Source organism: Platalea leucorodia, assembly GCF_965183815.1.
Source record: "Platalea leucorodia genome assembly, chromosome: 1".
Lineage (NCBI taxonomy): Eukaryota > Metazoa > Chordata > Aves > Pelecaniformes > Threskiornithidae > Platalea > Platalea leucorodia.
In genome coordinates, this window is record NC_138823.1 from 48,144,190 (window position 1) to 48,158,574 (window position 14,385).

Consider the following 14,385-nt stretch of genomic DNA (forward strand, 5'->3'; position numbering starts at 1 on the left):
GAATGCTCTTTTTAGAAGCCAAAGGAACTTAATTTCAATGTGCAATGTCAGCTAACTATAGACAACCATAAAAACAATTTAAAATAGCTCTATACAGACAGACATTTTCTAGCACTTTTGGTAGGTAGTTTCCTATTTGAATAGTTCTGTTGATCTTCTGTATTTCAGCACAGATGCTTTGATAATGCTGCAATCGGTATACTGCTCAGTGAACAACTGTGATTCATGGTTGCTTGTTGACATTTGGGTAGAACCTGACTGATCATGAGTTTCAATGTCAACTGCAAGCGATATGAGTTCATTCAATAATCTTGAAAAGTGCTGGCTTGTAGAGCATTATGTAGCTCACTTAGCAGTGCTTATAGACCAAATGTTAAAGAGTAGGAGGATATTCAAATGATCTGTCACGCTCAGCATATTGTTCCTTGCGCTGTCTCAAGCTTCCTGCATTATCTTGCACAAATTAGTTTCACTTTTTCAGTTAATCCCCCAAATGGAGATAACACTGCAATAGTATATCCTCAGCTGATGAGGCAAAACCACCAATGAAGATAACGGCTGTCAGATAAACCTGCAAGATAAGAGACTCTCAGTCAAACCCAAAATGTTTCAAGTTGAACACCTAAGTGTTTCAAGTTAGGAAACTCCAGTGTTTACAAACCTAGCAGGAGTCATACAGAATATAAGGTAAGAATGTGAAAATTACAACAGATATCAAATACAAGTGTTCCTTCCTCTGGCAGAGGAGCAAACAAGCCATGTTTGCTTTGATTAAGAGGCATCAAGAAAATCATAGAATCATAGAATCGTCAAGGTTGGAAAAGACCCTTAAGATCATCGAGTCCAACCGTTAACCTATCACTGCCAAGTCCATCACTATACCATGTCCTCGAGCACCGTATCTCTCCGTTCTTTAAATACCTCCAGGGATGGAGACTCAACCACTGCCCTGGGCAGCCTGTTCCAATGCTTGACCACCCTTTCGCTGAAGAAGTTTTTCCTAATATCCAACCTAAACCTCCCCTGGTGCAGCTTGAGGCCGTTTCCTCAAATGAAGCAGACCTTCAGTTTCCTCCCACTGCTTAGCTACAGGTAAATTAAAAAGCAAGGTTAAAAAGCAAACAGCAGAAGTTTGGGTGTGTAACGCTGCATCCCTTATTGCCCACTGCCACTTCAGACATGTACTTTAACCATTATCTTTTATTTGGTGTGATAAAACAATCTTCCATAAATAATTACTCATACAGGATTACATCTCTCCCCCTTGCACAGGAATCTGAATCATGTCTGACATGTTTTTACACAAACATATTTTATGGTAAATATGAGCCAGATTACAGGGTGAAACAAACTGTGACTGATATGCAGCTACTAAAGGGGCTGTAGCTGGCCACTAAGTATCATGCCACTACAAAAGCATACTCCAGGGATACTTAGTTCTCTCTCAGATGATAGAGCATGACCCTTAGCTGGGGGAATTTCTCTCTTCATTCCAGAGGCCCGTAGCAACCCCAAACTATTGTGTGTGCTGCCAGAGGACAACTTAGAAGACCTAAGCAATACAAAGGGATAACGAAGCGTACCTGTACTTGGCACCTGGCGGACCTCCTCACCGCAGCAGACGGAATGAGCGAGGCCGTCGCCCAGCGGGCAGTTTCAGAGAGCGAGAAGTCAAACATCAGCAGTAACCCCACTGCCCGCCGTCACAGCATGCAACAGTCCTCAGATGCCCCCGTGTGACTCCTCCGTGCACTACAACGCTGCGCTTTGAGGGATGACCTCTGAAGAGCGCGCTTGGGGAAGGAAAGGCCTTGCCAGTCCATGGAGTCGGCGTGAGCATGTCACATTTTACGTTCACTCGTGAGCTGGGGAGCACTCAGTTCTTCCCAGAGGGGAGTCCTGGGGGAACACAGCTTACTTGCCACAGATGATAAAGCGCACAAGTAAATCTGTAAGTTTGAGGTTTTAAAGTAAGTTAGAAATATTCTTTCTGTAGATCAGAATGACCCCAGTCAGTCTCTTAACCCCTAAAACATATAAAAGATTTATTACGTTTTATGAAACATCTGGATAGAAATCCCATATCCAAGAGTCTCAAAGTACAACTATTTAGTGAATTAGCATCCTTAAATACTAATTTAGAGACAACCCCAAAATATTCAGTGCCCTCTTGTGGTTTGTATTATGAAAGAAGAAAAATTCACAAGAGAAACTACTGAAGTTTGAACAGTCTCATAACTGAGGTGGCACATAAATCACACCTTCTGTGACACTACTGCCACAACCATCACCCTGGAGAAAAAAGCCACCATCTTCCTACTGTCTTCTGTCCCTACCCTCAGAAACAGAGAACCTAATGCAAGGCTTTCTAAAAAACAAGTGCCTATTACTGTTAAAGAGCAGGTCTGCCTGAGATGGTTTTCATTTTAAACATCATCCTGGTCTCTCCAATAAAAAAAAAAAATCCCTCCCCCCAAAGAAAACAACAAAGTAAATGCTTCTAGCATTCAAAAAAAAAAAAAAAAATCTGACTGGTAAGATGTTCAGATTCTTTCAAACTGCAAACACAATCTGAGAAATATAAACTCCTCCGGCCATGGAAGTAAACATGGCAGGCAAACTCTGGAAATTATTAATGCAAAGTTTCTTAGTTACTCTATTTACCCCCAAGGCTCACATCAGCCTCAAGATATTGAGGGCACAGCCAAAGGAGCTTATAAAACATACAGAATATGAGACAATACTTAGTAGCCAAGTAATATAATCTTAGCTATTTAATTGCTGATTACTTTAAAAGACAGAAAGGGGAGTGGGAGGGAAACAGACAGGGTAAACTTATGAGAATTGCTGTAGGGAAATACACACAGAGGAAAAAAGAGAGACAGAAACACAAGAGTAGAGAAAGACTATAAAGTAATAGAGAGGAACGCTTTTCTCAGTGACTAAGGGTCCTCATAAGCTTAAACAAGTTCATAAAAACAATATTCTGCCACTAAGCCCTGGGAAGCGACCTGCAGCTTCATGGAGCTGAGGAATGCATCCTAAATGTATACAGAGGATTTAAGGCAAAGATTTAAAATGGAATTAGATGCTCTCCACAGAATGCATTTGGCAGTGATGACTTTTTCCCTTTTTTCAATTTCCTAACAGCTTGGGAGGTGGTGAGGGAATAACCGTAAAATTTTACTTTCCTAGCTCTTTCCTGATCATGTCCACAAAAACAGAGATATATGACTGGGGAGGGGGAAGAAAATATTGCAGATAGAATAAGGCTGGTTAGGGCTGGAAAATGAAGAGGTGAAAACTGGTCCTTCCCAAAGCAGACCTACAGTTTGAAGAGAGAAAGAAACAGTACAGACCTACTTTACTCATGAGGGGGAAAAAAAAGTCCACATTTTGACCCTAGTGAGAGTCTGGCAATTCACTGGGATATGGCAATTTTAACATTATTGAAAAGCCTTCTCATAGTAGAGGCCCTGAATTTTGTCTCCTATGTGCTTTCAAACATACCCGCAACGGGACACAACAGAAACCTGATAGCTAGAGCAAGTTTAAATGCACACTGTACTGAGAACAGGCTATGTAGTGTTTGTGTCCTTTCATTGCTGGTTTCTCCAATTCTGAAAGAACCCTGAAGATGCTTTCATCAGATATCCTTGTAGCTCTGCTTGCCTGCAATAAAACAACCTCGGCTGCCACGTTCTGCAGTCATTTCACAAACGGCACAGTGTTAACAAGACATAGCAAAGTTCACATCTCTTAAGAGCATCTGTGAATTAGTCTGTCTGTGTCAGCATAAAACAAAAGATATAAAAAATACACTAGGTGTACTTTTTTATAGCAGAGTCCTCACAGACACTCACGTGTTCAAATCTCACCGGACTCAAAAGCCCCATCTAAAAAGAGGGACACAGGAATGCTTCCCAAATACAGAAAACCTTCTAGCCCTGACTACCCGTCAGAAGACGACCTGGGTGCACAAAGTCCCTCTCTCCCCCTGAGAATGAAGCCCTGGCTTAGGACTGGAGCAGGACAAAGAGGAGTTCTGCAGAGCTCACATGTCCTATAACCAACATAATGCCAATGAGAATTAAGCACATTGACCGCATTCTCTCTAAATAATGAAATATGAATTGCTATAGTAAAAGAAAATTAAATGCAACCTCTAACAAAGGGCTTATAACCAGATTTACGAGATACAATAATCCATTTAGAGCTCAGAAAACTACATTCTGAGAGGAAAGAACAATAAACTAATAAAAAGTAAATTCATGTATTTTTGCTATATCTCTAACATTCAAAATAAGACATTAACTCAATTTTATAACTGTATTATCATCTGTATGTCCTTAGAATGTAAAAGCACAAAAAATAACCACAGGGTTTTTCAGCTCAGAAATACAGGGCAGACGTATAAATCGTCTAGATGCCACCTTGCTGGTCCAATAATGCAACCAGCCCAAACTCATTGACAATTCTTTCCTCAGAAAAACATGATCTCTTCTTAGTAAATCTACCTTTAAGTAGTAAGGTTTTGCTATTGGCCCCAAGTGTTACATACCTCTTTCTCTCTCCTTTTAGGAGGGTATTTCTCTACTAAAATCACATGGGACAGCAACATATGAACATGGGAGGCAGAAAAGCAGCATGAATGACTTTTGTCCAACCTATCATCTTTTCTGCTCACGGGAAGATCTCAAGATGTGATATAAGGTAACTTGTCTGCTCATGAGAAGATCATGAGCTGCAACTCATCGGTTCCAGTAGCATGCAGGTATTCTAATCATTTAATGTGTGAACGAACGCATACAACTGACCATGCACTTAAGATTAGAAAGCATCTGGAAAGGAAGAAGTAGCATCAAGGGGACTGATCATCTTTATTATGCAACAAAGAGACAAACAGAAAATAAAATACTTTAATAGGAAAAAAAAATAGAAGGTACAATTCAAACATAACATACCATATTGAAACCATACACAATGCAATGTGAACATGAAAACACTGTTAAACAGCAATCTACTAGTAAAGATTGCATGTTTTGAGTACAAGCATCACCCATCGCAAATACACAGCTTTTTGTGTATGTCTGAGTTTCAGTGAGAAAGGCCATGACCAGCAGCAGCATATTTAAATAGATTGTTTCATTTTCATTAAACGCTTAACCTAGTGAATGTATTGGATGCAATCTCTTCATATTAAAAGTATAAAATCTTAAGCAAGACAGCGCCTGCCAATACAGATTTTAACATATGCAAATAAAGAGGATAAACATTTTGCAAGTTTTTACATTGCATTTGTACACATTTGTTGCTTTAAAATGTGTATTCAAGTCTCTCAGCATTTAAACACGACTAAAATGCTCAGCAACCATGCATCAAGTGACAACTAATTATTGCTGTAGAAAAATTTGTTTCCCAGAGTTTTAAAACAGATGTAATTTCATTTGCAATTCTCAAGATATGTTCAAGTAATAGAAATAACTAGTTCCAGTGTCCATGAGGCATTCTGAATCTGTATTGGCTGTAGGCATTTATTGCCAGATCATATAAATATTTTATTGAATCTAAAAAAGTTAACTAAACCTACACATAACTATTAAATTCCTTAGGAAATGTATGCAGTAATAAAATCACCATGGTATGCGTGTTTATTTTAAAAAGCTAAAACTTTAGCATCAGGCTACCTTGAAATTCCTTTCTGTCAAAGGGCACTGTTTCATAGTCAGCTTTACAGAGGAAAAGAGAAAGTAGAAAATCCAACCAACCTTTTCAGTTGGATCAGTGAACCACTCCAAATCAGTATGTGGTCACACAAGCACTAGAGCTGACAGACGAGTGAGAATACGCAGACAACAGTATTGGGGGCAAACAGGGAAGTTGGGAATACAAGATCAAAGCGTGGCCTGCTGCCCAAATACCGTATTAAGCCAGTAACAAAATGCAAGACATGTTAAGTTGTTATAAAAAGGATGTAACTGTTACACATTTCTGAAAAAGCCAGCTTTCTCTGTATTTTAGCCAGCTATGTCTTCAGTAATGTTTTACGCTTAAAAACCAGAAGATAGAAATGTCAAGTTACAATGTATAGTGTTTTAGTTCTAATACTCAATATATTAGGACTAAGATTCAGTTCTGAAACCCGTTACATAGCAGAATGAGGCATTTCAACCTTACCAGTTTTGGAATATGAAATATCCCAGTATTTATTCAAAACCTCTATTTGAAGAGCAAATGGGAGCCAGGGCACAAGAAGCAGATTGTACTTTGGCTGCACAACTGATATTATTACACATAAATCACCAACTAGACTAGGAAAATTACTGGGGATGTTCACCACCACATATACAATACCCATTAAAAACAGTAGCTTGACAATGGGCTATGGCGACACAGGATGAAGAGTCAGTCCTAAAAGGTATACATATATATACCTAAAAGGTATACATATATATATACACATATATATTTAAACCTACAAAATATAAGCTGTGCAGCTTTCTTTCCCCTTCTCCTCATTAGTATTAAATAAAAGACCTTAAAGTTCTTTTACAAATGGCTTTTCTATTTAAATTCAAAATTGTGTTATTGCTCCATTTTCTCTGACTTTAAAGATGGTCTTGCTGGGAATGTAGAAATCTAGAATAGGAACTCTTAAAATATGTTGGTAAATATTTTAGACCAAGTTTTTCTTTTCTACTGTTTTTTCAAAGCCTTTGGATGCAGGAGATGTCCAAGTTTTAAACAGTCTTACCAAATAAACAAGTTCATTTTTGAGTGTTGGTAGGTCTGAAGCCAATTCGTTCTCTAGTTACACAGCCTCTTTTCGTGGAAACGAAAGACAGAACAGACCAAAACTTGAATTCCAAATTTAACAACAGAGGTTCTTAAAAAGCTCAAACGAAATGAAAAACTAACTGGTCACAGTCATATACCAAAAAAGTATCCCTTTTGCATGTCATCTTGAATTGCTCAGAAAGTATGTCATCTTCCTTAGTAGCTGGGAGTACAGGGAAAACTCCTCAGCCATCACTTTAATAAGCAAGCATCCTATTTCAGTTAAGCTCCAAAAGGGGGAAAAAAATAGGTGTAATTATTCCTAGGCAATGGCATCATTCTTTCTCAATGAAAGGTAAGAAAAAACCTGCTCTGCATTGTTGAGCTATAAAAATGAAATTTTTTATTTCTTAAGTTGTTTTTGTTTTCCTTCACATAGTAACAGTAAAAAACAAATCACAACATCAAATAAAACTTTGGAGAAAAAAAAAAAATTATCATCTCAGATATCTTAGCAGATGACAGCTGAACTTAAAGAAATTCATCAGTGTAACAGAGCATCTTTGCATGTCTTTCTGAAGATACTTTCAAAGTTGGTTTTGGTGAATTAAAATATCTGACATTAATAAAAGAAACCATGTAATTAACAGAGTGGTAAAAGTTAGAGAAAATCAAGACAACAGTTAGAAGTTCCAAAAAGGTCCCCAATTCCACAGGGACAGATCTGAGTGAAGACGTCAAGTTTGAGTTTCAGCAAAATCATTTATCAAAAGTCTTTATGAGCGTGGAAAAGTTAAGCCTGAAAAGTGGTTACTGAATATCATTTTTATTAATACACACTTCAGATCACCAACAGAATTAATGTAATTTTTCTCTCAGATAATCAGTAAGATGAAGGGGGGACTATACTTTAAAAGTTCACATGACAGGATTCTTGAACTGCATTTTGGTATTGGGCTTCTTCATCAAGCTGAAGATTCTAAACAAAATGAAAACATCATCAAAATGGACAAATACTCAAGATCCACCATAGTCCTTAGTTTAATAATTCACTTTGCACATTTTTACATAGGAATTGGCACCTAGATGTAGATTCTCCATCTTCATGTGTACTTCATGTTGCACACTATCTTTTATTTAACCAAGTACCAAGAGATACATGAGACAGGAGAAGAATCAGATGAGTGGGACAAGGCTCATTAAGCAGAAGGGTTCATCTTCTCTCCCTGGCTCAATTATATTACAGAATAGCCAGCTCAGGAAAGCTGACTGTGCCCCACAATTCTTATAACAGGGCTTCCAACCAGCCATAACATTCTCCATTAATAAAAACAAAACGTGATCCCCAGACAACAGTAATCATAGATTTTGAGAATATACTGCTTAAAAGGAGAAAGCAAACACATACCACAAAAGATGGGTGGTTAATCCTGCTACTTTTGAAGAGCTATCTTCCTGGTTAACCCTGCTACTTTTGAAGAGCTATCTTCCAAGTTGTTAATATGGCAGAGCAATACACATTTTTAGTGCAATTCTGGCAGCCTACCCAAATCAGAATTCCAATCATCAGTTTTACATCCTCAAACATGCAAGATGCACTCATGTTGAAGAGCCCAGTCCCCTGTATCAATCTCTTAGCTCTTCATGCGTTCATCGCAGATTAGTCAACACAAAGAACAATATGCATCATCTTTGCCATCTTTAACCAGTGAGGCTGCCTATGTCTCAAACACTATGCTCATCCCACACAAAGCTCAAGCAGTGCATCCCAAAGCCTGTCAAACTCTGTAGAAACTACAGCACAAACTCTCCAGCTCTCTGATCCCACATGCAGAACTCAACTGGTTGGCTTGACTTATAATCCACTCACTGACTACATCTGTGTTTGTAGTTCTGCATCTACTCCGAGGTCATTTACTCAAAGTGAGCCTGAAAGAAGGCAACCAGAATGATGATTTAATGACACATATCTTTTTCACATTGCAGCCTCTCTCACAACATACTGGAAGAGAGGCTGTAGCAGCAACACCAGCTAGTCAAGCTGCACTTTGAGTCCTGAGAATTATGATTTAGCCATTTCTGCCATGAAAGGTCAAAAATGTCAATAAAATGGAGTAGAACCTATTTTATTTCCCGCAGAAGCAGCAGTAATAAACTGTTCTGGAGGAACAGATAGTTCAGATTGAGAACACTAAGCTAAAGACTTAAGTCATTAGTTTGGACCAGAGCTTAACTGTTGACAACACCTATTCCCGGTAGCACTTCATGTTGATAATGGAAAGTTTAAGAACAGACAGGCCTACTTCTGAGTTCTGCACAGAGCAGGAACATAGCATGTCCAGAGCACAAACAAGTTTGGTACAAATTTTTTATTTGGCATTTTTATTTATAGAAAAAAGTTACCATTTATACCCCTACACATCAAAGAAGAAAAAGCTTACCACAAATTCTCCGTAGTCAAACCGGTGTCTTAGATTTAGATGACTAACAAGATTTCTAGTAACCTGGTTAGTATCTGCCCAAGGAAGAGATACACAAATAGGACAGATCTGAATTTGGAGGGGAAGGGGAAAGAGAGAGAATTAAAAAAAAAGTTATTGGTGATACAGAATGCATTAAAGACATGTTCTACAGGAATAACTAGTCCATTACTCATCCACTACCAAAATACAGTAGAGATGTTCACATAAAATCATAGTTCTAACTGTTATTTCCCTCATTTGTGCAACATTCAAAAATTACATTTCAACTTGTCAAATTTCTTAAGGGTTTCTCTTAGGAGTGGGGGATTATCATGCCTGTCTGGCACTCTTTTTGTCAATTTCTGTTGTTTAAAATTTAGAAAAGAAAGTGATTACTGCATCCTACTTATTGTTTAGGAAGATTTTCATACAACTGAGATGATCAAGTAAGCAGAAAGAAAAAATAACACACCCTGTACAGATGAAAAGAATATAAAATCAAACAGATTTTTCTCCTTTGCTCCCTTTGATTACCTTAGAATACTTTTCAAGTAACCGTAGGTTTCACATGAAACAATAGTTACGTTACAAATGGGATTCTATAGAAACAGATCTGGATTACTGAATGAAGAAGAGTAAGTGTCAGGCTCAAAAACTGAGTTTGTTTCACAGCAAGATAAAGCAAGCTAAGTCAGAAATGCCTTAGAACCAACACAAGCTGAACAAGAAACATTTTCAAATGAAAGTAATTCCTCAAGTTAAATGCACTGCATTAAGTATATTGTCTTTCGCAGACCACAGTGATCCTTACAGATATAGAGTAGCTACCGCACATTTAAAATTGTTCACATAATTATAATGGAAGTAGCTTAAGAAGCATACATAAGCAACTCTACTTACTACAGGAACTATCTGATAAAGATGTCTATTATTACAGTGATCCAGCAAGCGTTGTCTGGTAAAATTGGCTTCCTGACACAGGGGGCATTTGAAGGTTGGGTGTCCACTGTAAACAGAAATACACAGTATTAAACAGAAAACAGAGTTTTAGAAGTAGTGTTACAGAAAGCTTAATTAATCTGTTATCTTGTCATTGTTTTCCTTTATTTTGATAACAACCAAAAAACCCCACCCTCACTGACATAGTAGCGGATCTAATGGCGTTCCAGTGCTACTTCCAAATTGCGATTTTAAAGCACATTTATTATTTGTACCCCTAAATGCATTCTTCTGAGACCTGGACTTTAGAAAATTCTTTTGTTGCAATTGCAGCTGCAACCTGGCCTTACTTACTGGTAACATCTTTTAGTGCAAATCCTTCAGGAAAGTACTGAAAAAAACAAATTCTAATGTATAGATGCAACTGTAGAAGAAACTACAGGGGTTTTTTAATACAACTTTTTGTAGGTGTTTGTGTGGTTTTTTTTTTAAAGTTAGGAGCTTGTACTATGACTGTCTGGATCTATTTTAATAATAACTATAGAAAAACAAGCAGCCTACCTTGTTTCTCCTTGAAGTATTTGATTATTAGCCATCTCGCCATTATCAGATATTGCATCACTCCTGCTACTTTAAATGAAGGGAGAAAAAAGAAAAAAAAAAAAAAAAAAAAAGAAGAAAATTGAGATTATTTACTCCACTATCAAAATTTTCAAAAGTTTAACAGTAACAGGGATGGGGGAAATCCATTAGAGTCCCATGAATTTCAAGGCAAAACATATAACTGCACATATTTAACTCTCACAACTTTTCCTTTGGATCACAGTATGACTCAGTATTTAGTTACCATGGTGACCCTTAGTGGAATACTACACAACTTTATAGGAAAGTGGTATATAATACAACAGACATTTAGTCAACAAGAATGGTAATGGAGATTACAGCTAAGTAGCTCAAAAGGCATTATAAACTATGTGAATACAAGACAGGTCGCACTTCCTAAGTTTTTTGATTTAGGACTATGTAAATAGGCATTTAACTGCCACGTGTTAACACAAATAATTTACAACTCTCAACTACAGCAAGATAAATTTCCTTATGCTGTGCACAAAATAAACTATTTCCTAAAGTAAGAGTGACAAACAGGACCACATTAGAAAATAAATTTGACCATATATGCACCTCTAGCTAAGCCAGAAGAAACTGCTTAGACATGCTGACCATCCTAAGAACATGAATATTTACAGTCACAAATCTGGTGACAGTATATTTTTTATACTTCTGTGATAATATAATCACAGGTATTATACTGTGGCATAGTCAATAAATAATGACATAACAATATCTAGACACTTCGGTGAAACATTGCTGCAACTAGTTCTGGTAACAGCTTAAACTTCTGCTTTCAATACACTGAGGGGTTGAAAACCAAACACAGAGAAGTTCAGACTGCTAAAAATAGAAAATAGATGTCAAAACAAAGTAAATAAAGGACAGGCTATATATAATAAAGCCCTGTGAAACTAATATGTAAAAAAAGGTCTTAAAAAATAAGCAACAATCCCCAACCAAACCAAATATATCAGTCAGAAGGCATGAAAAAGAAAAGTTCTTCAGCTTTACTGCCTGAAAACAAATGGTAAGTGGTGTTTGTATTTTATGGTGTGTAACATACTGGAGTTCCTTATACATTTCTTAAGAGATCAGTTCAAAATAAATTCAACCAGAAAGCAAAAGCTTGCACAGTAATGTTTTGAAACAGGATACCCACTAGAACAGACTTAGGAAAGGGGAGGGGGAATAAAAAGAGAAGGAAACTTCCCTAGGGCTAAATATTCCGAAATCTGTTACAAAGTAACAAATGCTGTCAAGGCAAAGAAAGCAAACTACAAATACTATACACTTTTTAGGAGAGCCCCTAGAAGACATTGCAAACCATCACGTAGAAAGGTTTTCTTCTGTATGCTAAGAGTGAAGAAAAAGACCTGGAAAAACTGTGATTTTGTTGAAGCACAAAACTATGGACAATAATTATTGCAAAAAGAAGGCATGCCCTGGGGAAAAAGAAACAAAACAAAACAACAACAACTTTCCTTTGTGGGGAGGTGGGGGGGTGAGAGACCAAAAAGAAGGAGATGCATTGTTAGACATAAAACACCCTGATTACCTGTTCCCTGTTGAATCTTGGGGAATCTGTAAGTTTGGAATAATAGAAGAAACACCATATTCATCCTGATACTTCTTACATGTTTTATAATGCTGTCTCATCCATGAAAATCTAACCTGTAAATGAAATGCCAAATTATTGAAATTATACTAAACAATCCAGGGATGTCAAATTATTGAAATTATACTAAACAATCCAGGGACAGGAGGAGGAGATAATTCTGCCAACAGAAAGCAATGCATGCAGGAACTGTATAGACATCATATGCAGCAGAAACCAGAACTTGTGTCTCCCCTCTCAGCATGAACACTTTCTTCCCCAACAGGAGATCTTCGATTCCTTTTTCCATAGAGCCTCTGTCACTCTGTGAGACCGAAGAACATTCCCACTCCCCAAACTCCCAACAGCCAGGCAACTGACAAAGCTCTCTCAGGGGCAAAAGATGCAAGTAAACTCCATTTAACTGAAACAAAGTCACAGGAACTACACCTCCCAAATCCAGGATCAATGACTGATGAGCTATGACAGAGACAGGCCATGAGGATGGGATAAGCATTCCTTCAGTCTTCTCTGGCCTGCTGTTACCTTGTGCAGAGCAAAATCTTTTTGCATTAGGTGTGTTCTGAGAATACATAACTTTTCTCTTTGAGAATAAAGAAGAAAAAAAATGAATGAACCCCAACTTAAGGCTGCCTATCCAGCTTAAATGCAAGGCAAGACAAGGAGTTGCTTAGATTTGTCAGAAGAAAGCTACGCTGGACATGCCCTAAATCAGAATTTCAGGTCCAACAGCACTGTCAGAAAGTGCTTACAGGTTTAGAGGCTGAAAAAGATCACATCTCATGCATCTGTGCCTAAATTCCATTAAAGTTCTTCTGGGGATCTGTTCGGTTCTTCCTTGCAGTTTACCAGCTTGTTATTGTTTCTTTCTCCTAGCTTTTCAACCTCATGAATCATGTGGAACAAAGCAAGCAGCTCAGCTTAGTGCTAATCTTCACATTGGCAGAACTAAGTCCCAAGTGAAATGAAACAAACATGAAGACAACTACCTGGATTTGATACAAACAAAATGTGTGGCTGAAATCCTGCATCCATTTATATCAGAAGAGAGATTACTCTTGATTTCAGTGGGGGTCAAGATTTTACCTAATGTTCTGAAAATAATGACCCCTTTACAAAGGGAACAAAGGGAACGTAAACAGACTGATAGGGCAGGGTGAAATTACATATGATTGTATGTACACTGAGAGTAATCAACCCGTATTTTTTGGTTTAAAATTAAATTTTACAGTAGTTCTAAGCACTTTCATTTCCATAGGGAAAGTTTCTGAGGTTTTCCATATATCTGCCACTTTAATTTTCAGTTGTCTAACTTTTCTTTTGCCAGTTTTATAGCTATATTCAGTTTTCGCATTGTTTTGGGGAAAAACTGGCACTCCACTTAAAAAGTCCTTGTAGACAATACCAGATCCTCTTTCAGTTTACACCTGTTAGGCATACCTAGCAGGCACTGCACGCCTATTATATGCACAAGCCGTACAAAGCTAAGTTCAAACTGCTATAGGCTCTTTAGCTCCAAGACAAGAACAACAGACACAGTAAAAGTATGTCTGGCAAAAATAAGAAAAATTTATCCAACTTTTTGTAAAGTTTTACTCTACCTGCTTCTCACAGCATCTACAGCCCCCAGAAGCTTTCTTCATACTGTTTTCAACATCTAGAGCCCTTTTGGGATACGTTCTTTCTTTTTTAGTCACGCTCCCCCGGCAGAGAGGACAATGTGTTCCACTTTCTCTGATAGCTGTCAAGAAGCACTTCCTGCAAAACCTGAATTAAAAAGTTACCACAAACACAGGTTAGCAAAGTGAAGAGAGTTAGATACTTTGTCCTTGAAGAGAGCTGGGTGATTATTAGGAAAAAAAGATACGTATCAGAGTAATAGTCTACTGAATACAAATCTTTTTAAATATAAGCAAAATGAAATAATGGTGCTTACAAAGAAGTATGCGGAAATTAGGGGAACTTGGCAATGCACTTTAG

General features: G+C 37.6%; 1 protein-coding gene across 1 annotated transcript in view; it reads right to left on the minus strand.

Annotated features, from left to right (window-relative positions):
* The window catches only part of MEP1B (meprin A subunit beta), a gene marked incomplete at its 3' end in the record, with an annotated part of 50,722 nt that overhangs the window by 35,095 nt on the left and 1,242 nt on the right, over positions 1-14,385 (minus strand). Inside the window, exons 2-7 of the mRNA XM_082328965.1 lie at positions 14,007-14,172; positions 12,346-12,461; positions 10,740-10,808; positions 10,140-10,245; positions 9,219-9,326; positions 7,700-7,756 (exon numbers count right to left, since the gene is read on the minus strand). Coding sequence (XP_082185091.1) covers positions 7,700-7,756; positions 9,219-9,326; positions 10,140-10,245; positions 10,740-10,808; positions 12,346-12,461; positions 14,007-14,172 — 622 coding nt within the window. The remainder of the gene's footprint in view (positions 1-7,699; positions 7,757-9,218; positions 9,327-10,139; positions 10,246-10,739; positions 10,809-12,345; positions 12,462-14,006; positions 14,173-14,385) is intronic.